This window comes from Etheostoma cragini, chromosome 22 (genome assembly GCF_013103735.1).
Source record: "Etheostoma cragini isolate CJK2018 chromosome 22, CSU_Ecrag_1.0, whole genome shotgun sequence".
Lineage (NCBI taxonomy): Eukaryota > Metazoa > Chordata > Actinopteri > Perciformes > Percidae > Etheostoma > Etheostoma cragini.
In genome coordinates this window covers 8,664,198-8,687,757 of record NC_048428.1, presented here as the reverse complement: position 1 = coordinate 8,687,757, position 23,560 = coordinate 8,664,198, and the positions used below count along the sequence as shown (strand labels likewise).

The window sequence follows — 23,560 nt, the reverse complement described above, 5'->3', positions numbered from 1 at the left end:
GTAGCTTACGTTACTGGTTCTGTCAGCTCTCATTAGCCCTCATATTGTTAGCTCATCGTTCCTCTCATAACGGAGGATTTATTTCTGTATGTGCGTAACCATGCCCCTAAAGTCACTCAGCCGTGGCAGTCAGATAACGGGGGAACTGTCAGACCGATGCAGATCACAGCAGTGTGCCAGAGCCTCAGGCACTGAAATGAGATCATCGTAAACATTACATCAGAGTCCAGATAAAGCCTTGGACCCAACCTATGGGGAATTTGGAAAAAAAAATCTGTTGGCCATTTTTTCTCGATGCATAATTAAATGACTTCTGCAAGTGGAAAGGTTGTGGCTGATGTCAACTGTACACCAGCCAACACCCAGATATAGATCCTGATAATCACCATAGACCAGAATTCATCCTCTCAATGAGTGTACACCTTCGTAGGGCTGTTTGTGTAGTATTTACCTCCTCATCATTAGCACTGATGTGGTTTAAGAGGCACATGAATTTAAAAAAGATCTCCGTCTGTCTGCCAGGGGAGAACGGGCCGACACCGGTGCAGATGACTATGGCGTTGGACAAGGAAAACCAGCAGCCCGACTCCACTGAGACCCAGGGACAACGGGAGATCTGAGGAGCAACAAAGCGTCCCCATCATCCAAAACAGAATGCAGATTTAATGGGAATTCAAAACTAACCCTTAAGGTCAACATAGAGGTTCAACTAGTCCATCACAAAGCACATTTTAACGCCATTTTGATTCCAAGATGCAAGTCTGCATTTATTTAGAGAATTCAAACTAAGTGGTTTTGGTTTCTCTTTCCACAGTGAGGCGAGGTTAAATGGCTTGACATTAACTGCAAAACGAAACCTGACAGCATAGTTACTTTTTTTTGTAGCATTTGTTTAAAAAAATCTCTATCACTTGTCAGATGTGTGTTGTAGGATACCGCTGAGTAGTTTCTGATCGGCTGAGCAGAAATAGCACGGGTAGAGACGAACTGGTTACTGCTGCATAGTCTCAGGCTGGGCTGCTTTAAGCATTAACAGTGTAGTTAGGGTAAAGTAAGTGCTGTTTTTTTTTAAATATATAATAATGAATGTGATGCATTAGCTTAGTGTATTCAGTTAGTCGGGTACTTCTGGGGGTTCTCATTGCTGTATTTCTGCCAGAGTACACAACACATGGCTGCAGTTTACCACTTAGAAGATCCTTTGTAAGCAGCAGATACAACACTAAGTAAGGCAATGCTAAGAGAAAACACATGGAGATAAAAACATTTGAAGTCCACTGAAAATTGGAACACAAAATTACATTTATCAGGTGATCGAGTTCATTGTTTTATACTCAAAAAGTAAAGCCAGAAGTCAGTCCAAACAGTGGCAGAAATGGGACAGTAGCAATTCATAGTAGCACGTTACAGAATTAACCAGGAAACAAAATACAATGCTAACAATACAGGATGGTAAACAGTACATAACTCTTAAAATAATAAAACAACATAGCATGTGTTTAAGCAAATAAATTAAAAGTTAATACTTGGAGGCATAACTGCCAAATGTGCTAATAACTAGTAGAATACTTGAGGTGCTTAGATCATTTACACCACAAAGAACTGTCCCATTTTCTACCTACAGTATAAAAATGTATTTTTTGACTGGCTATTACACAAGAGTGGAAGGATGTGTGGGCTATGAGGAAGAGACGGCTACACTGAGTTTGGCCTGCTGCTCTCCAGGAAGTGAGGTCACAGCCTTTTGGAAGTCCGCAGAGTGCTGCAGTGCAAATTGTTTTATCAGCATGGCCAAAGTGTTCTGGGTTTCTGTGGAGACGAGACAAAATAAAAGGTTTAGGGATGACAGAAATGCAGAAACATTACAACAGAATGTTAATACGAGTGCTGTGCAGTGACTGCCTGAAGATGCTCAATGAGTGGAAAATAGTATACTATACCCGCTGTACTATGGTTCCTCTGGATTATTCAAGAACTTTAGATGCACAAATAGCTTGAACACTAAACAGTTACAGCGTTCAGATCAGTTCAAGAAAAACAGGACACTGAAAACCCATTCTGGTACCAAAGAAATCTTTACCTTCATCAACATTCTTGTTTCCAAGCACATGACTGGAAGCAGCAACTATGGGCTTCATTAGCTGCACAACCTGAAAGGGAAAATAAGATTTAAAAAGTGTAATGGTAACAGTGTTTAACATTGGTGTCCAAGTCCATGGACCAAATACACACAATGACTGAGAAAGTTTCCGGATCTTCATCGAAGCATGGGTTGTTTGTAAAAACGGAATCAAGAGAATTGAAAAATGCTGTGTGCATGCATATGTTGGAGTAATACTGTAGAAAACGTTAAAAAAAAATGTAATTAAAAAATGATTGAAAGATTGGCCTGATAGTGGTTTTTATAAAGCATCTGAAGCTGCTCTAGTATCAACAATGAAGAATAATCCCTTCCTGCTTTTTTGTCACCAACACCTTTGTTGTGCTAAGACAATCTCAAGGCCATCATACATTTCAGGCACGAGGACAAGCATTTAAAGAGAATTTGTTACAACTGAATGAACCGTGGTGCTAACACCCCTGCATACTGTCACCATGAACATCGGTTTAAGAGAGGCAGGGAAAACATTTTCCCGGACCATTTGTGGACATGACAGTATTACTGCGTGTATAGTAACTAGCTTGGATGCCAGTGGAGACATAAAAATATTACTCCCACACAGAGATTGTAATACTACGTATACATTGTGTTTGTACTATACCAGAGCAGGAGTTTTGGTGTAGAGCATAGCCAGGCAGTTGAACACGGTCTTGTTCTCCTCTAAGTCCTCTTTGAGGGGAAGACGAGCTACCAGAGCAGGCACAACCTGTTGGAGAGCACACCGCGTCGGTCATTATTCCAGTTTGTGGTGAATTTCCTGCTTGTGAAAATGTGTTGTCAGCAGTAAAGATTACTTGTGGTGCTAAAAGGAATACCATCTTGTCAGGAGAGGTGCGAGCTGTATATGTACCTGCTCCAGAGGGACAGCATCCACGTTGCTCATGATCATCCTGCAGAGCGCGGCACACAGGTTGTCAATCACCCGGAGGTCTGTCTCTTTGGTCAGCATGTTGGAAAACACCGACAGCATCATGGGATAGTCTCTGGAACACGTTAACTAAGGAACAGCTGTGTGTATTGTATTCTTTTATAAATTCGGCGTCAATAAATAACACACATCCACACACGCAAAACCACACACAAGTAAGAAGGATACGATACACCGATGGGTCCAGTTGCCTGGGCCAGACATCCCAGTCCAAACACGCTGTTGTTGCGAACCTCGGGATCACTGTCCCTCACTCCAGCTACCAACACAGGAAGCAAACGATTGGACAGTCGGCCGGCCACTCCCTGGCCCCCGGACACACTCATAAGGGACTGCAGGATTTCTCCAATGGTACCCACAGAGAAGGAGCGGTCAGCCACTGTGCACGTGGATTTCTTTTGAGGAAGAAAGGCAATTAATTAGTGTTATACTGACCAAAAAGGGACAAATCAAAAGCATTACTTAGGACTGTTGTTTGTGTTGTGACTGAGTCACCTCTAGTCTCTAATCTTTTCAAGTGAATTTAATTAAAAAGGTTGATGACTAATCAAATAATCATTTTCAAAACATTCAAAACGGTTAGTATTATTTCACTTTCAAAAGGCAGCAATATGTAACACAATAAAATCTAGAGTGTTCATGTGATTTTAAACATGAGTAGTGAAATAGTAAAATGCATAATTGTGATCATCGTGACACTGTGATAACTCTTCAGACATTAAAATTGTACAAACAAAATCTATAAATAAATAGACTTCTAGACTTATGTTAGACTGCAGTTCTTGTCAGTTGTTTGAGACTCACAGCTTTGCTCATGAGGAGAGGCAGCAGGTCATTAAGGAAAGGGGCAAAGTTGTCTGCAGGCACAGAAGAGGCCAGCAGAGGAATTCCCTCCCCGGCAAACTCCTGGAGCATAGCATCGTACTCTGCCTGAATCAGAAAGCACATCAACACAAATTACAATGTGTAAGTCAAAAGTGATATGGAAATAGTGGGTAAAAAAACAGCCTATAATTCAGTATCTATATATTATATTCTAAATTTATCAATATATAAAATTATTTAAGTTGGAATCCACGGTTTATTAGTTTGAATGTATGGTGCAATGTAAGGGCATACACTTCAACCTGAATGGCTGCAAAAGAAAGTGAAACTCTTGCATTACCAGTTCGACGTTCCATCCATTCACTCTGAAAGGTTTCGCACTAACATGTTGTATCCACAATAATTCCTATTCATCAGCATATTCAAACAATTTTGCTGTAATGTGGTGGCACGCAAGATAAAATCACTTGTATTTCTAGATGGACTTTAATGTCCATGACTGTGACTTTGATATGTAGCAAGAAGACAGCCAACCTGTTGGTCTTCATCATCAGCTTCATCACCACCACCAGCACCATCCTGACAAACGGTCTGAACAGAGAGAAAAGAGAGGAACCAATGATGGAGGGTTACGAGCATTACTTAGGAAATAAAACCATTTTGTGAATGAGCATAATGAGCCGAGTATTTTAAGTTTCCTGAGCTTTCACAAAAAAAACCTTAATCCTCATCATCCTCCCCTCTTCTCACCTTTTTCTTCAGCACGTCACGGATGACATGGCTGATCTCCTTTAGACGTAGAGGGCTTTTGAAAGCCTCCCCCTTGCACGACTTTATGACATTGTTCATGGTTTCCAGAACACCCATCACAACCTGACGCTCATGCTCTGTTCGCACTGTTTCCACGAAGCAAGGAAGCACCACATCCAGCAACTTCAGTAGGGCTGGGGAGGGGGGGTACACAAGAATGAGGGGGAATAAAGTTAAAACTAGCTAAAGGCAACTGCATTGATACCGGTTTGACACGGTTTAAAAAAACTAAAAATTGGCTTGCCTCGAGCCTTACTGTTTGCAATGGTATATAATCTCACAGTATACTGTATATCTGCTTAGAGACAACTTATATTTTCTCCTTTGATGTTGATCATTAATAATGCCCACTGCAGCAGAAAGCAGCACCGCCCATTTCTGCATTTCCTATAAATAATAACAGTAGTGCCGAGTTCTTGCAAGAGAGGCTTTACCCTGGTGGTTGGCCTCAGTGGGATTCTCCTTCCACACTTGATGCTGAGCTCGACAAAACTGGCCCAAGGCTCCAAATGCTGCCCTGCGGACATCCTCGTGGGGAAACTAGGGGCACACACAAAAAGACAAAATAATGGGGTGAGAAGAGAGATTAAGCACCTGCCATTCAGAAGTGTTTTCAACAAGACACCAAGTCCCTACTATGACCAGTGGAAATAAACTAACGATGATAATAAAAAATTAATAAAATATCTTTATTTAATAAAAGGTAACTGTATTGGATACCTTTCAAAACTGACTTAAGATAGTGATTTAAAGCATGGTAAGAGTTAAAGAGTTTCAATTTATCAACGGACACTTTTATAAACACAATGTACAAAGTGCCCTTCATGGCACATTGGACAGAGAAGGATGATAGAGCCAGACCAGCCAGTCAGAGTGACTTACATCTCTCAGCTCGTAAACCTGCTGAAAGCTGGACTCCAAGAAGGGCTGGAAGGCAGCACTTTCATAGGAAACACAGCAACACAAGTTAAAATACAAGTTAAAACATACACATGTACGGACATAAAAGTGTCTGACATAAAATCGGTATTACACCATTCTAAAGAACATATGACATAATTAGAACAGAAAAGATATTCATCGATACTACCTAAAAGATGACTGCACAAGTACTACTCTGAGTTGCTGTACAGTTTTTTTTTTAGAATAGAGTCAGACTAGAAGAGAAATGCAAGAAGTGTTATAAAACTGCCACGACTAGTTCCCTTGTAAATATCTATGTTACCCAGTGTTGAATGCAATCTCTCCCAGTGCATCACAGGCATCTTCCTTCTCATCGATGTAGGCATTTTCCACACTAAACCTAAGAAGTAGATGATAGACATGGTATCAGATCAAACCTTTACTCAGAGATAGTAAATATACATGCGTGTATGTTTTTATGTGTATGTGTATGTGTATGTGTATGTGTATGTGTGTGTGTGTGTGTGTGTGTAACCCCACCCTGCAAAATCATGGATATCGCTGTCCGGCTCATCTTCCAGAAATTCATTGGCATCTTTTTGTCCTTCATTATCGTCATCATCGTCATCATCCAGCAGGACGAATGTCTTGTCCTCCTCAATGTGGGCCTGATGAGAGGACAGAGGACACTCATTGAAATGCTGTATTGTTATTTACATTACCAGTAGTGATCTTACAAAATGTGCCTGTTTGAAACGGGCCGATTGATTGGCCTGTGGTATTGCTTATTGTAGCTTTCTCTAGAACCATTGCACCCCAAAATTACTCACAGAAGGACCCCACAGCACCTAATATGCAACCACTTCTACTTCGGAGGAAAACTTACTACTACACTGGCTTTTGTTTGATATCTAGTATTGGCAAAATGGCTTTTACTATGGAGTTTTCTCTTAGTGTAATACTCTGAGTGAATTTCAGCTGGGTTTTAATTGTAAAGGGTAGACACAGACGAGCCAGCGTTATGGTAGCAATGGTATGGCTGCAATGCTAGTCACTCGTGCTTCAAGAAAGTGAAGAAAAGTTTGGTTGGTATACCCAGCAATCATGTAACGTTAGAAGCAGCACAAAGTGCACCACAGTCTAAGCCCACCGCTGTACAGATCATTGTCAACAGCTTGCTGCGTGTGACGAGATTTTTTTCCCCTCAACCTTTATGTTGTTTAATTCAGAGTTTAACATCCAATGCCAGTACTTCCCAGGCATTGGATCTCCTTTAGCACCCCACCCAGGTAGATAGAGACATGACCAGGTAGATAAAATCCAAATTAAGTTGTTTTTCCAATTAACAATGTATTTTTTAGAGCACACATAGACCAGCTGCCTCCAGCCCATCCATCTCGTGAAGTCACGCACCGCAAGCATGCTTCACTTCAGGCTCAGAGGCTAATGTTACTAGTAGTAGCATGCTGCTGGTGGTCTTGCTGTGGGATTAACAGAACCAATAAACCACAGAAACGCTGCAGCCACACCGCTGTGAGAGCTGCCCAAACGTCATTTATCAGAACCTGGTTTACCCTCTCTGCAGCAGACTTGTCCACTCCGTATCTTTATAATGGAGCTAATCAAAGCTAATCGTTGCTAACCGAGCCTTTAGTTGTTCTTCCATCCTGTATTCATCAAATTTATGCTCAGTTTTTTTAATCACAGAAATCTGTTTAGATGAGCTCTTAATGAGTGCAACACTGATATGTATAGCACAAAACCGAGTATTTAGGATCCCCAAAACACTTTAAAAAATCTTAACACTGTCTTTAAAAAGACAGTGTTAAGATTTATAATAACTTTAATTGTCTGTATTGATCAAAGTATAGTTTTAATGTTAAGTTCTCAATACATATAACATTTGGCTCCAGGTATTTTATCTGCTGTCTCACAGTATTTGACAAACCAACCAGATTTAATTGGCATCCAAGGCTACTTCACCTATATGATCTTTAGGTCTGATTTGTTTATTTTGCTAACAGTTATTTCTTTCCTAAATTATTTGTTAATGTTATAGTCATTGTCATTAGAAAATAGTTCATAAACCTGTTTGACTAGTTTATTACTGAACCCACACGCCATCACCTCCCGCGCCACCCACCACCACAAGTAAATTCTCAACCTGTAGGAAACACTGAACGCTGTCCAAACGGCTTCAAATTCCAAACCCCAAGTGGGGTTGGGTACCAAGGAAACTAAGTGTGAAGTAGATTGGATGAACAGCTCATGAGATAGTTCACAAAATGTCACACACAATTTTGTGAGAGAGATGAATAGCTTGTAGGTTTCACAGTGTTGTTTGTATGCTTCGTACCGTAATGCCTTCATTGGACTTGAGGGCGAGCAGCATAACGGTTGTGATGGCCGGGAGGTGAGGAGTCAGGCAGTCCGGGTTGACTGTGGATAGAGCAGAGTAGAGACCGTACCTGAAGGACAGAAGCACAAAGGGAGACAAAAAGATTAGTATACATATATATATTTTAAAACATTTTTAAAGGGATTTTCCCTTTATTAGTGGCAGTGGATAGACAGGAATGGGGGAGAAAGATGAGGGATGACACGCGGCAAAGGGACGCAGGTCAGATTTGAACCCGGGCCGCTGCAGGACTCAGGCCCTACATGGGGCGAACACTCTTACTGGGTGAGCTAGAGGCCACCCTTCTACCCTTATTTTTTAAATGTTTTTATACATTTTCCTTCAGTTTATCTTAAACTAATATACCGTATGTGGGGGCTGGTTGAGTGGAGACACACAAAAAAAGCATTTACACACACTGAGTTACATACGTGCAGCGTCTCAAGTCAGGGTCATCAATGGTGTCGGTGAGGTTGAGGCCCAACTGAACACACTCCGCAGCAAGAGGACTGAGGACATCTTTGCCAATGGTACGGGCAAGCACAGAGAGCGTATCTAACAGCAACAACAACAAAAGGGTCAACATCTATTCATTCAGTCGAGTTTGGTGTTGCAATTAGAAAAAACAAAAAAAACATGATGCCTTAAAGAGTAAAACCAAAACTACCTGTCACAAGATATATGTATAAACAAAATGTCACCAGGGACAAGTGGGCAAAATATTTTGTTCTAACTATACTGTACATCACAACTTCTTCCTTTTCTTCGCAAATCTCTGTGGTTACATACCCAAGGACTGAGTTTGCAGAGACCTCATTTCCTCTGTGGTGGTAGTCAGGAAGCCCTTCAGGCTTTCAATAACTGGAGGGAAGTAGGGAACCAGCAGCTCCTTGGCGGCATTGGCTGATAAGACAATGATTCACAATGAGGAGTTAACCACTTCACTTTGATCCCAAGAGTAAGAGTTTCTTCACAAGTTTGTTTCATAGTGGACCAAGTGTTACAGCAGGTTAACACTACACCAACAACTTTACTTTGTTTTTATTGAGTAGTACTTCAACCAGAAATGAGCTGGAGTATTGTTTGGCTAAAAGTGATAAACTACACACTCTCTGTCTCAGCTCTCCACATCAGAAATACTATGACTAAGCTAAATTAACCTATAGATGTGCAAATTGATGCTCAAAGTCATACTAATATGTTGACTTTTACAATCTTATTGTGTGTTTTTGTAGTGTTGTAGTGTAGTGACAAAACTGAGTACTGCTAAAGTGAGTTATAAGCTTAGCGTTAGCTTAATATTTTACATAGTAAGCCGGAAAAATTGCATGATTGCGCCTGATGAATCTCTGACATATTCTTACCTATGGCACCTATAGCAGACACAGCCAGCTCTTTTATCTTGAGGTTTTCCGTGTTGTTAAGGGCAGACAACATAGTTTCCATGAGGGTGGGCAGGTAGGGCTCAATATCTGCTCCTGTTAAACCAAAACAAAAGAGAAGATGAAGCTTGTAGAGTAGACCCGATTCTTACAAGAATTACCACCTAGCTGTTCTATGTCATCAACTTGCAGTTTACATTCATGTCATGGTTCATAGGAAGGCTGTTTCCTCTAGCAGGGCGCAAGGTGTGCAGGCAAACTGTGCCAGTCATTGAATAAACCTTTTTGTTATTTTTTTAAGCTTACCCAAGTTCTCCATGAAGTTCTCCAGTGCATAAAAGGCCTTGGTGACATGACCAACCTTGGCTTGGTTCAAGGACGAAAGGTAACCCAGCAACAAAGGCATCAACTCTGCACAGTACTTGCTCACTTCAGGCTGGGAAGAAAAGTTGGTAAAAAGAAATTTAGAACAGAAGACCAAAAATAGAATAATTCTGTTTGAAATAAGTTTTTTACTATAATGACATGATGAATTAAAGTATAAATACTGTACTACACGTGTACTATTATTTGTAAAAATGTACTAAGTAACCAGTACTCCTATGCCAAGGGTTGCAATATTGTACTCAAATGTAAATCCATTCCTACATACACAGTTGCTGTGTTGACTTACCTGTAAATGTTCAGAGAACTGTCCCAGGGCAAAAAGGCCAGCACTGCGCACCACCTGATTACTGTCAGAGAGACTCTGGTACACCGTCTGCAGCACTGATGACAGCAACCTAACATCGACAGATATAAAAAGGTGAATTTACTAAAATCATGTTGATTGTTCCAAGTCAGCCAACAGACGAACCAAAATTATAAAAACAAAAAGAAAAGAAAAAAGAAAATAAGTATTTGGGGAACTTTTTCCATGTCAGCTAAACATACTTGGTGCGTATGTGGTCAGCACATCCTTCAGCCAGCACAGCAAGACACATGAGACCCCCCTTCCTATCATAGGGGTTTTCACTGGCAAGGCAGGTCTTGGCAAAAGGCATCTAAAACACAAGACACAATGTAATATATTGCCAAGCGTAGGGTTGGGTACAGAATTCAGTACTTTTTGGGGTATTGACTGAATTATGAAAAGACAGACACCTCCCGATACGATATCATCACGATACTTATGCCACAATATTATTGTGATTTTAAACATATTGCAATATTCTGTGATATATATTGCAATTTATTACCTTTTTTTTCAAACTTCTAATTTTACTAAAATTCAAATTATGTCCCCAAAAGGAGACTTTGTCAACATCGGTTTTATCTAAAAAGATACATTTCTCTGTTTGTTCAGATCACTTCAATTTTATTGCTGCAAAATGGGATTGTCAAGCAGACAAACTGACCAACACATATTTAATAAAAGATCTATACTTGGCGCCTGTGTATCGTTACAGTAACGCCACTGAAAATACCGCGATGCTATGCTGTATTGATTTTTTCCCTGACCAAGGACTGATTCACATTATATCAAACGGTGCCGAATTTCGGTAACCGAGAGCATGTAAGTGCAAACTTATTTGTCCTCTCTGCATGTTGACAGAGAGCGGGGCTACAAAACACACGCAGAGAAGTGGAACGACCAGAGAGAAACCATGTCTCCTCAGCAGTGTGTGTTAGTCACAGGGAGTCACGGCAATGCCGGTAACGCGGTTGTAAGTGTGGTTACACTCAACGCAGACAGCGTTTGCTGCAATACTGTAGAATGGCGAGCCGAAAGTGGTATATGCACTGGTGACAGAAAGACAGGCTGGAGGTTGTAAGGCAACTATATTTCTTTAGCATATCAAACAAAACCAAAAATTAAAACACAATAGCAAAAAATAGCACGCTAAAATAGAATAAGATACAAATACAAGAATAAAAGTTCTAGTGCAATGTGAGATTATTTTTATTGATTTAATAGGTTGTAGGGACAGGTTTGGGTGGTTTTGGAGTGGTGTGTTGTGTAAAATTTTCTTTTTGGAATTGGAAATTCAGTTTGGAATTATTTTTATAACTGAATTTAATCCTTGGTATTACAGATGGAAAGTAACAACAACAAAAAAGGTACCGGAACCATATTTCATGTACCGGTAAGAAAAATGCCAGGTCAACACACGAACTTTAGCTAAAAGCATTATCTCATCTCTACTCTGTCTGCAGCTCTCAACTCTTCAAACATTTCATTTAGTGTATGGACTGAAGTTGTTAGGATCCACTAGCTGTAGCACAACTAGCCTGTCAACTGACAACTTCAGCCTGTCTGTATCAAAAGGTTATGTCTATGAATGCTGTGCAAAGTTTAGCTTGACAAGGAAATATTTTAGATAACACAAAGCTACGCTTTCTGTACTGAAAAACAACAAACTCCTCGGAACACCTCTCTGCCTGCTTGGTTTCCCAATATTAACAACCATGGTTCTACACCGGTATCTTCTGGCAAGTTACATTAGTCCTATAGGCTTTGCCTATAGGACCCCCTCGAAAACGAGATGTCACATCTCAAGGGATTATTCCTAATAAAAAGAATTTCTTCTAAAAAAAAAAAAAAAGAATTACAAGATTTCAGAACAAGACTTCATCATCTTCCCATAATCTATTCAGATATTGAATATGAAAATCTTGACTGTCAGTGGCAAAATCAAGCACTATTAGTGGATGTACGTTAGGGCTGTTGGAACAAATTCCAAAAGTCATATACAATTCAAATAATATCAATATTATTAAAATGTTGAAACTACTATTCAACTTTGTTCATTTTTATTAATGTGTTAGCTAACGTTATAGTAGCTACCAAGTAACATTAGTACAAGGGGAGTGACAGGCTGCGGCTCAGAATCAAGAGAAGGATGGGAATACTGTTTTAACAGGACTTCAAAATTGACATCCACCTGTTTTTGTTTCCTATACATCCCAAGTCATAGCTCAGCTGGGAGCTTCATTGATGAGTTCGCTTTGACTTTATATTACCTTCTAATATTATGAGTAACAGGATCATCTGCAAGAAACAGGTTGCTTAGAAATTACTTAAATAGTAGTGACAGCACCGTTTGGATTAGTTATCAATAGGGTTAGCATGGTGGCTAACACTAATGTTACTCTGTTAATAGTCTATATCCTTGGGCACCCAGATAGCTCAGTTAGTAGAGCGGGTGCCCATGTATAGAGGGTTACTCCTCGACGCAGCGGGCCAGGGTTCGAGTCTGGCCTGCGGCCCTTTGCTGCATGTCACTCCCCCTCACTCTCCCCTTTCATATCTTCAACTGTCCTGTCATTAAAGGCCCGAAAAATAACCTTAAAAAAGTCTATATCCTTGAAAGTCTATATAACTGCCGGGATAGCTCCAGTGCTGCAGGAAATTCCAGTCGATGCATGTATTTTTGCAGATGTATTCCTTCAACTTTCTTTGTGTTGGAATTTTATACTCCGGTGGATTTATGAGGACTATAGTTAACTGCTCCTCAGATCTCTGCACGGTAAATTGAGACAGCTGAGTTTTCGCTTGCACGACTATTTTACAGCAGCTCCGTGCGGAGCTTAATGCAGTCCCCTTCAATTGTGATTGGTTTAAAGAAATGCCAATGAACCAGAGCAAGCTTTTCTCCCATCATGGAATCCTGTGTGGACTAGCCAGACCCTCCTCTGCGCCGCATTGCATGGATGGTCTGTGTAAGCTTTCCAACATGCTATCAGGCTTCCCTACATTTGTTAGATAATGTTTCATTAACATTAAAAGTTCTCTGTTGATTTGTATTTGGGGATGTGTGGTCATGGTGGAAAAAGTAATGTAAACAAAGCAGCATGCGATAAAAGTAATGAGTGTCCCTTCTGAGCTAATCTTTGAAGTCACTCTAGTGGACAGAACGTATAACAACAACCACATAATGATAGTAAAATTGACAATCCATAAGCGTGAGTAGTGTAGTAAATTTAAATTAATAACAGGCTCAATTTGATTGTTAAATATTAAAATATTATTCAAACATTACAAAAATTTGAATAGTATTATATAGGACAATTGACAGCTCTAACGTACACTGATGCTGTGCACTTGTCCTACAGGATTACATTACAGCCCGGTTACAGCATTCTTGCTAAATACTGGACCAATTTCAAAGATTTATGTTTGCATTAGTTATTTGAACAAACGCATGGGAAAACAGGGTCCAGGTTTAATAGTACCAAAATTACCCTTTAACGTAACATATCTGGTAACCTCAACATCCAGATGACTTACCAGTTGTTGAAACAGTTTCTCTGGGGGCATGTGGAGGGCCATAGTGTCAATTATCTGTCAATACAGCAAAAAACAATTAATCAAGATTAATCTTCCTTGCAACTCCACAGTGAATCTACTAAAGCTGTTGCGAAGTACATTTTCTTACACAACAGAAGAACACATTGTATATCAACATAAATACCTGAGCAGCACAGTGTTTGGGATTGTCATTATCCGTGCCGTCTCCGCTGTCATCCTCCACATCCTCCGGGTCATGCTCCCCAGGGGGGGGAGCTGCAGTCAGCACAGGGAAAATAGTCTGCAGGATGGGGTTCAACAGCTTCTGCTTCAGCACCGTCTACAAAGTAGATACAATTATGAAGACTTTTTTGTAATTTACTATCTATAATGTATATTATATAAAAGCCAAACACTTTGTAATTGGCCAGTAAAGCAGAAAATATTAATCTTCCATCTTTGTTTAAAAAAAAAAATTTCAAATATGCAAACCGAGGAGACTTTACTATTTTTGTTTTATATGACTCACTGCTGTTCTTGATCCTTATTACTAATTTATTTATAGTAGCATATGGTTTATTTTACCTTGCTCTTCAGCTTGATGAGGAAGGCAATACAAGAGAGTGCTTTCACTCGCAGGGAGTCACTCAGTGTTGTGTCACTGCCCACCTGACAGAAATATTGATAAATATGTTATCTGTCAATTGTGAAGTTAAAATACAATTCACAACACAGCAGTGGGAAGTAAAGACAGAATTCAGACAGACATTCAGCTCCCACCTCCAAGCAGAAAAGAACAATCTCAGAAACATGAGGGACGATGATGGACACCTCACTCTCCATGAGCTCATTAAACACCTCCATGGCCTCACTGGCTTGGCCCTGTGCAAACACAGACAAACATTTTTATAAATATATATATATATATATATATATATATATATATATATATTAATATATAAAAATTAAATAATGTGAAACTGTAACACAGAGTTTAACTTCAGGAATCAATAAAGTATTTCTGATTTTGATTCTGTAAAAAAATATTACTATTTACCTGATCTGCCTTGATGAGGTTTTTCAAAGCGGCAATCAGACTTGGGATAATAGAACGCATCTGGTTCTGTAGGGCAGCAAAATGTCACATCAGTCATTAAAAAGTGTATAGATCTATCCCATTAGTAATGTTTTGAATGTCTTTGTACTATTTGAAAACTGTGGCTGCCAAATGTCAAAGTTAAAACTGCCTCACCATCTCCTCTGAGCCAGTGTATGCAGTTATGGCTGTAAGGGCAAGGATGCAGTAGTACAAAGCTGTCGGGTTGTTGTGGTCCTGCAGTACGGTACTAAACAGCTGTAACAGCTGGCAGTAGTGAGGCTTGAAAGGCTCAGGGTTGGACTCCATCACCTTATTGAGCAGCAGGAGGCCAACCTGTTAGGACAGAAGAGCGTTGCTATTCCAAGGCTGTGATTGACGAAGATCATGGCATACAATATAACAGCAGACTGAAGTAATTTCATAACTCTTAAGTGATGAAATGAAAAATGAAATACACCACAGCTGTTGCCACAGATTGGAATTTAGACCAGAGAAGTTCAGCAATCGTTTGAAGGTCCTAATGAAAATACCAGTTAACTGTAAGATAAATGAACCGTATCTAAATTTGAGTTACATGAGTCCTGTACCTGTCGTTCATGAGGGTTGCTGCTTTTGGTGGATTGATTGAGAAACTCCAACAGGGCTGGCCAGCGGTCTGGTGTTTCATGTTTGACCATAACTGCGCACAGTTGGGAGAGTGAATGTTGCACTGTGTGCCTGCAAAATAGAGATTTATAGACAAACATTTAGTTCAGGCTCATTCCGATGTCACATGTGTATGGCTTTCTATGTCCATAAATTCTTGAGGTAATATTTTATGTGCGTTAGTATCATTTACAACACATACAATCTGGTTAATTTAAGACTATACGTTATGATTAAATAAATCAAATAACTTACTCAGTTTCCTGCATGAAGGCCTGCAGCACCACTGCCTTAAGGCTGCATGAATAAACAAGGGCAAACATTAGAATAAACAAGGGCAAACATTGGAATAAATTTATTTTCAACCATAACTGGGTGTAGTGTAAATTCTTCAGTGAAAGAAAATGTATGAACCTTTCTCTATCATTAGGGATAATCTTCTTCCAGTGTTTCTTCACTCTCATCCTCAGCATCACTGCAGCTGACTGACGGATCTAAGATGTACAATCAGGTGAAGATTTCAGGTAGCTAGCTAACAAAGACGAAGGTACACAAGGACAAATGCTGGTGCCAGTTATTTAATATTTCACATAAACACACACACACACACACACACACACACACACACACACACACACACACACACACACTCTCTCTGGAAACATTTCTCTCACACAATACCTGAGGGTTTTGGGAGCCACTCATGACAGCACACAGTGCTGGTATTATGGCTGGGTCTTTGAAAGCCTGTTTCAGCTGGGCGGTGGCCTAAAGGGGGACAAAAGAGGTGTGACGAAGTTAGACTGGCTGCCACATAGCACAATACATTATTGCAGAAATCACATGGCACCAACGCACATCACAAAATGCAGCCGAATGTCATCCCGAGGCCTGACTTTATTTATTTTGGAACTAAGTTTAAGTTTTCTAACGTTACTTCGCTAGCTAGCTAACTGACATCTAGTAACGTTAGAACACATTGGTGCTGTAGGTTTATCATGACCAACTGACAGTCAGCGAACCGTTTGTTCCCAGACGTTTATTTTGCTAGCTTAACGCTACTTCGACAACCGTTAATTAACATTAACTGTTAGTTTTCAAACTTGTCGTCGGTCTAAGAAACTAGCTAGCTAGTAACGTTGCTAAATGCTAACTTGAAAAAAAGTTGTTTGTGGCTTTAACGTTACCTGCTGAATGGCAGCATTGTCGGGCTGTGTCAGCTGTAATAGAATTCGCTCGAGTTCCTCAGTCATCTTGACAGCTCAGAGCTAATGTTGCCACCTTTAGTTAACCTGTTGTGACCGTTAGCGGTAATATTTCTAATTAACCGGTTTAGATATAGCGTTACGAGTTGTCCTTCTGTGTTGTCAACGGTGTCCCAAGTATGTTACAGCTGTCAAATATGTAAAAAGAACCTCCCTGGGCTGGTCTTCTCACTAGCTACCGAGTTTGCTGTAAAAGAAATCTTTTTTAAAATGTCGGATACACATGAAGCTATCAAGCCGAAAAGTAGAGTCTAACAGATTCGAACCCCCTGGCTCGGTCTGGTCCGTTTAGACTTCAACTGCCAGCACGCGGAGCAGAACCGGCCAGGAGTTCCATGTGAGTTGAGTTAAAGGGACCTGCTGCTATCAGTGTGCATTCAGTCTGACACCAACAAACACAGCGCCTCCAAGCGAAGCGGAGGGCGTAGTGCAACCAATCTAAAAGTGGTGGAAAGCAACTGAGATATTTATGGAAATTGTCGTGAAACATTCAGTTACTTGTACATAGACCTATTTCAGTATTGTACCAAATGGTATGCTACTTTATACTTTTAATTAACTACTTTAAACAAAACAAAACATACAGTACACTCAAATACAAGTTTATTAGATATACCTAGCTAAAAATTATGCAGTCTAACACAACTGCCCTGCAAGCATACCTTCAGGAAAATTAAAAGATATAATAATTTTTCGACGTTTTTAGAGAGGTGTTTATTTAAGTGTATGGTTATTTTGGAAGATGACAAAACTATCTGTGTTTATGTACAAAAATGAATATTAACTTATAGAGTTATCTCAAAATTCAATAGCAGTCTCTATTGTTTAGTTAGACTATGGCCTGCCTTTACTAGACCTTCCTCCAAAGCGCTGCAGAGGAATGACTGGCTAGTTCACACAGCATTCCGCAATGGAAGAAAACGTGCTCTCGTTTATTGGAATTTCTATGAACCTTTTGTAATTGTCATGGGCGGCACCAAGCGCCGTACAGAGCCACAGTGCCTCGGTAAAATAGCCCCGGGAAAGAAGTTGTTTTGGTGGATGTGTTCAGCTTCAAGTTCAAAAGTTGTTTAATTCGTGCAACAGAAAACTCATGCCGTTCAACTTCCGAGATTACTCCAAAGCCACCGGAAATTCTGCTGGATTTCACTTTTGTTGGCCGGATGTCCGGTAGCTTCTGCTTTCTTTGTGTTGAAATTTTAAACTCTGGTCGATTTATGAGGACTATGGTTAACTGTTACTCAAATCTTTGCCGGGTACATCTAGACAGCTAGCTAAAATCTTGAATCTGAGTTTTCTGTTACACAACCATAACAGCTATGAATGTACCCATGTTCCACCAAAACAAGTTTCTTCCTGAGGCTGTTTTACAGAAGCGCTGTTGCTCTGTCCGGGGCTTAGCGCCGCCCAAGACAATTATGATTGGTTTAAAGAAATGCCAATAAATCCGAGCAAGTTTTTTCTCCCATCCTGGGATTTACCAGAGCACCTTATCATGATTATTGCATCACATGGTCAGTCCATACTAGACCTTTGTAATGACCTTTGTAATCACTTCACAATTTATTAACTATTTAAATTTCTGCGAGTATTTTTTATGAATTTGAGCTAAAATAAATTTACACACCCATGCTAAAGTTAATTAAAAATAGGAATAAAAAAAACATCTTTTGGAAATTGATCTTAATGCCTTAATTAAAGAACATTAAGGAAAATCCAACCTTTTAAGGATACAGGATACTATGCATCCTGATAAAAGTACCTTGGCCTTTGGAATTAAATTAGCCCCCCAGCATCACATATCCTTTACCATACATACACCATATCCTTTACCATACATACACCATATCCTTTACCATACATACACCATATCCTTTACCAAACATACACCATATCCTTCAACATACATTGAGATAGACATGGGGAGTTTTCCATAAGATCATCTCTCAGTGTAAATAAAACCAGCTATTAAGCTAACTGAAATAAAAAAAAAATGTGATTAAGGCATTACTTTACCTTACTTTATTTTACTAAGGTAAAGGACCTGCCCTGTACTTCTTCCACCAATGATTTATTTGCATGAAAAGTGCCTTGTGGTTTCGTTTGGGAGAAAGCTAGCCTCATTTGCACACATTTCAGACAACAAAGGAGATACTCACGGTGTTGCATTTCCCGCCCAAAACACCCATTACTGAAAACACATCAGTGACTAATCTGCACTATACAAGAAGGCAACAGTGAAGAAGCAATCATGTAATTTCAGGGCAAGAAGCCAAAGTCAGTTAGTTAGATATGCTTACCTAAACCTAACCCTAATCAGCATTTTCTGTTATACATGTATTGCAGGAGGGTAAGAAAATCTAACAAGGTTATTGTAGTAGCAAAATAAAATATATGCAAACCATAATTGATTAAAATTAGCGTGTTCAAATGTATGAATATATACATTTATATAGTACAATAAATTGTACACCCCTTTTTTGCAGTAACAGTGCCTCACAAATACACTTAAATTCACCTCACAAAGTAGAGCAGAGTATGCCTAGTTGTCAGAGGCCAATCTGTTGGCCTCTTACCACATACCAATGCTAATGTGTACTGCACAGCTGCCACCATACACATAGTATGCTCATACACGATCAGACGAACATACCCTGTGGAGGCAGAGATCAGTAGAAATGCTAATGTACCCATTAGGCTTACTGTTCTCACATCATTTCGTCACTAAGTAAATCATTACCACCTCAATAGAACCAAGGAGGGGGAACACAAACAAGCACTTGGATGGTAACACGTAGCTAATCTAAATCATCTTCATGAAAAGGATTGCAAATGGAGGTAAAGGCCGTCTGCATCAGCATGCCCAACCCGCTCTTCAGAATGGGGAAATGTTGGGCTTTGAAGCTATGGTCTGTCTTTGAAAACGTATGTTCAAAGTGCAGAAATGAAAGAGTTGAATATGTTTTACATCATGTTTGAGGCAAAATGTATTACCCCCGACAGACAGCCCTATCAAACTAATCATTCCGTCAAATACATTTCAGTAATCTGCTCCACTGCCATAGATTTGTTTCTCAATCATTAACAATAATGCTGACTAGAAAGTATTAGTGGTTCATAAACTATTCATGGTTGAGACCCAGATGTTATATTTAGTCCATTGATCTGGGACTGAAGCTCATGAAAACATTATTAATCATGCAGTTGGAGTTAACATACTATTTGGAGAGCTGCGTTTTGTTACTAAGTTATGTTTTGTGAAACTGCCTGGTCTCTTCTTAGCTAGATCTTTTGCTGCATCCAGCCAGGGAAGCCCAAGATGCCATAAAATGCCATGTTTTCCTAAACTGTATTTTCAGTGAGTTGCAATACTGCCTTTTCTTGCCTTCCTTTCCTTCAAGATACTAACAAACGTCGTCTTCTACCATTAGCTAAAAGTGTGCTCCCTAAACACACAGAACTGCAAATCACCACCAGTAGTAGCTATTTGAGCCTCAAAGGGTTTTAAAAGAGACTAATCTTTTGATTGCAGATACTAAATTTGGGCCACACAATTAGGAGGATTTAGGCATGAGGTGACTGTGAGGTAATATTATTAAACAAATTATAAATAATCATTTAAGAACATGTATCATGCACATTATCGGTCTTTAAATAATGTCTTTAAAAATATTTTGACACACAAACATTCTTCACAACACAAGGCCTTAAGTTGGATTCCTTATCATCACGCAGGCTCATATTGTGCTCAAATAGTGCATATTCATATTACCAAAAAAATTAAATTTAAGGAAATTACCCAAACAAAATTCCCAATTCCCATTCCAATGCACTAAAACTCGTGTAACACTGTGGGACATTTTATTTTGCTGATCTTTGGTACTGAGACAAAAGAACGATATCCTAATTCTACACATTCAGTGTACGTATACTTTGATTTTTTTTGTTTTTTAAAGAGATGATTATAGTATTACAGTAGGTACAGCGGGTCAATTAAAAATGGTTGGTATATAGTAAGTTTTCTAACTTTACTTTATTTTTGCCAAAACCCTTTTGTGGCCAATGAAATTACGTTACTGCCGCCCATTAAGCATGAATCAAAGAGATTGGTTCAAATCAAGACACCCACCTACATACCTGCTCAAAGAACCGGCACCACACCCACACTTCCACACGTCTTTATAAACAGCCTCAGGAGGCTGGCCGCCTCGTAATCTTTGAAGTTAGTTGGCGTTGCTTGTATCGACTGGACGGGTCATTTCTTTTATTTGTCTTTTCAGCTCTACGGGGGTGCCCACCCACCATTTTAAGCATTTTAACACCACTACTTTAATACGTGTGCTGTTGTTGCATTTTCTTAATCGCGACAAACACTTTTTTTACCAGAGAGATGACAGATTGGAAGACGCAGATAAGTTACAACTACAACCCTTCTTACCATGCATACGCGTACGGCCTCGTGTACCAACCCGGTTCAGAGCAAAACCACGCAAACCTGACTAACTGGAGCGAAGCCGGAGTCACGGATTTGAGCAATTACAATGGCGGGGTGACACAGGCCTACTACGCCACCACCGCCAGAACCCGGGAAGAGTCTTCACCTCGCAGCCCGGAGCAGCATGACCTGGACGGCTCTGGTCACTACCAGGGCACAGGGGTCGTCTACCTCGGTGACACACAGGCAGGCCGTATGCTCCTGGCCGGACCTCCCCGGACTGCTTACGACGCACGGACACAGGAGACCAGGCGGGCCGGGAGCGATTCTACTAGCGACTCTGAGGCTCACACCTCGCCGGGTATGTAATTCTGATCTCAGCTAGCAATTAGCTAAGATGCTAGCTAATCTTAGCAGAAACGGCAATGGACCTTCGCTGTGCTGTTGGAACTTAACTGGGCATCAAATATAACTTAATGTTTTGTGTCAGTGCTTACATCTTTGGGTTGGTTGTGGAAAGCAATAATTTCTTCCGCCAGTATTGCACACAAAGTCCTATTCAGTTCCATCTTGGTGGTGGTAGACATTCCCAAACGTCCCGCCACCACTTGACTTTACTGAGCGGGGTTGGAAAAAGCCGTGGCGACATCTCGCGACAAAATCCGAGAAAACAAATCTCGTGTGCAATATGACTTTGGAAATGGGGCTAGAGTTTACATTAATGTCAAATGTGAGGCTCAACAAGTTCTTTTATTTGTTTTTCCATAAAATGCCATCTCATGCAGTTGACACAAACACCTAATGCTTTGGCAAATCCATGTTGACCTTTTTTTGCTCACCATTTGTTCCCTGTCATTTAGATTCATGGAGTTCTGGCAGCAGCCGAGAAGGAGTTCTCCCCCAGGCAGACCCTGCCACCTGGGCGAAGAAAGAACTCGAAGATGAGGCAAGCAGCAGCAGGAGCCCTGGTGCCAGCAAAGATGTTTCAAGCTCAATCACGGAAGAGCCAAGGACCTTTGCTATTGAGAACGATGGCACCAAGAAGACTACTACTGTAAACAACCCCAAAGTAAAGGCCCGTGCAGCCTTCTCAGAGATTCAGATGAATACCCTTGTCCAACGCTTCAGTGTTCAGAGGTACCTCACCCCTGCCGAAATGAAGAACCTTGCAGAGCTGACAGGGCTGACCTACAAACAGGTGAGGCATTAATAAGGTTGTTTGATCCCAAGCACAACAAAATGTATGTTCGTTCTCTTTCTGATCAGCTGGATCTCCATCTTTTTTGTAGGTTAAGACTTGGTTTCAAAACCGAAGGATGAAGCTAAGGAGGCACCAGAAAGACACCAGCTGGGTGTCTGAGCGCTACAACAAAGGAAGCCCGGTTCGTGGAACCATGTACACCAACATTCCCTCACATGGATCGTCTGTAAGTAGCTAGCTAAAGCATTATTTCCTCAAATGGCAAAGGCGGATACAAGTGAGACTATTGTCCTGCCCAGGATTCCTGTTAACTGATAACAGAGAAAAAGCGGTTTGGACATAGAACAAGACGTCCACAATGGAGGCCTAACCGTAGTCTGGTTATGGCCTTAAAGGCGAGGCGAAACATGGTCAAATTATGACAATTGACAATTCAATGAAATTTATGTGATAAAGGAGACTATATGAATTTGCTTCTTTTACTAAATTGAACTACCACTTTCTTTTCCTTTCAGTATCAGGGAGATGCCCGGCCCCAGCTCAAAGAGCAATACAACCAGCACATGATGGAGGCAGCCTTTGTGAAAAATTCTTCACAGAACCTGGCCTTCTATCTGGCTACTATGGGCTCTGCTGCTGGATCTGCTGGCTACCCCTCCTGGGCCCCTGGCTCACCCCAGACTGCAGTGCCCTCCATGCCCCAGGCAGCTGGCTGGTCTATGCCCCAGGCAGCTGGCTGGTCCAGGCACTATGAATACAATCCCAATGTGTTTACCTCAGTAAGTGACACTGCTGCAAATAACGCTGGGCAAGACACAAGCTTTGAAGGAAAGGATGGGCAGCCTGTCAACAGCAGCACCTTAAGCCCAACAATGGTACATAATGCCAGCCTGTAGTCCATGTTGAGCTGCTATGCTAATGAGCTTTTCTGTAAGTTACCGTTGTTAGTATTATGTTTCCTGACTAGTTGCTTTGCATGGCCGGTGTGTACATATCCCCTGTTCATACTCCTGTTGAAAATAACTTTCTTTTTTAACTAACTAACTTTTTTTTACTATGAACTTTTATTTTTATATGCAACTATTTAATGTTTTGTGTGTTCCTTGCGCTTGGTAATATGACATGGGTCCAAGTTGGATGCATTCTGGATTACATTGTTTTTTGGAACTGTTAAAGGCCAAGTGCTGATACAGATCTGATGTGCACACTTTTTTACATAAATACAAGTTCACTTTGTT

At 40.4% G+C, this 23,560-nt stretch overlaps 3 protein-coding genes across 9 annotated transcripts in view; 2 read left to right on the top strand and 1 right to left on the bottom strand.

The window, feature by feature from the left end:
• The window catches only part of si:ch211-196f5.2 (uncharacterized protein LOC556372 homolog), a 6,998-nt gene extending 5,745 nt beyond the window's left edge, over positions 1 to 1,253 (top strand). For both annotated transcript variants that reach the window (XM_034862309.1, XM_034862308.1), the window contains one exon: positions 523 to 1,253. In XM_034862309.1, coding sequence (XP_034718200.1) covers positions 523 to 620 — 98 coding nt within the window. In that variant the 3' untranslated portion in view covers positions 621 to 1,253. The remainder of the gene's footprint in view (positions 1 to 522) is intronic.
• Positions 1,077 to 21,760, bottom strand: ipo4 (importin 4). 6 transcript variants are annotated; one of them, XM_034862285.1, is made up of 30 exons: positions 21,619 to 21,760; positions 16,103 to 16,189; positions 15,836 to 15,915; positions 15,677 to 15,718; positions 15,364 to 15,493; positions 14,930 to 15,109; positions 14,735 to 14,800; positions 14,458 to 14,559; positions 14,263 to 14,346; positions 13,862 to 14,017; positions 13,678 to 13,731; positions 10,341 to 10,450; positions 10,081 to 10,189; positions 9,714 to 9,843; positions 9,390 to 9,503; positions 8,815 to 8,928; positions 8,457 to 8,580; positions 7,984 to 8,095; positions 6,168 to 6,295; positions 5,950 to 6,027; positions 5,607 to 5,664; positions 5,159 to 5,264; positions 4,665 to 4,858; positions 4,449 to 4,505; positions 3,894 to 4,034; positions 3,258 to 3,484; positions 3,012 to 3,144; positions 2,763 to 2,867; positions 2,081 to 2,150; positions 1,077 to 1,809 (listed from the first exon to the last, which is right to left on the bottom strand). In XM_034862285.1, the coding sequence occupies exons 1-30, from the start codon at positions 21,706 to 21,708 to the stop codon at positions 1,679 to 1,681; spliced, it is 3,312 nt and encodes a 1,103-aa protein (XP_034718176.1). In that variant the 5' UTR covers positions 21,709 to 21,760; the 3' UTR covers positions 1,077 to 1,678. The 6 variants fall into 6 exon arrangements, with proteins under 6 accessions (XP_034718176.1, XP_034718179.1, XP_034718178.1 ...); XM_034862288.1 differs by having other exon boundaries at positions 3,894 to 4,019; XM_034862287.1 differs by having other exon boundaries at positions 1,077 to 1,812; positions 2,090 to 2,150; positions 21,619 to 21,755.
• Positions 20,796 to 23,560, top strand: nanog (nanog homeobox). The gene is made up of 4 exons (XM_034862300.1): positions 20,796 to 21,482; positions 21,982 to 22,319; positions 22,411 to 22,548; positions 22,838 to 23,560. The coding sequence occupies exons 1-4, from the start codon at positions 21,077 to 21,079 to the stop codon at positions 23,216 to 23,218; spliced, it is 1,263 nt and encodes a 420-aa protein (XP_034718191.1). The 5' UTR covers positions 20,796 to 21,076; the 3' UTR covers positions 23,219 to 23,560.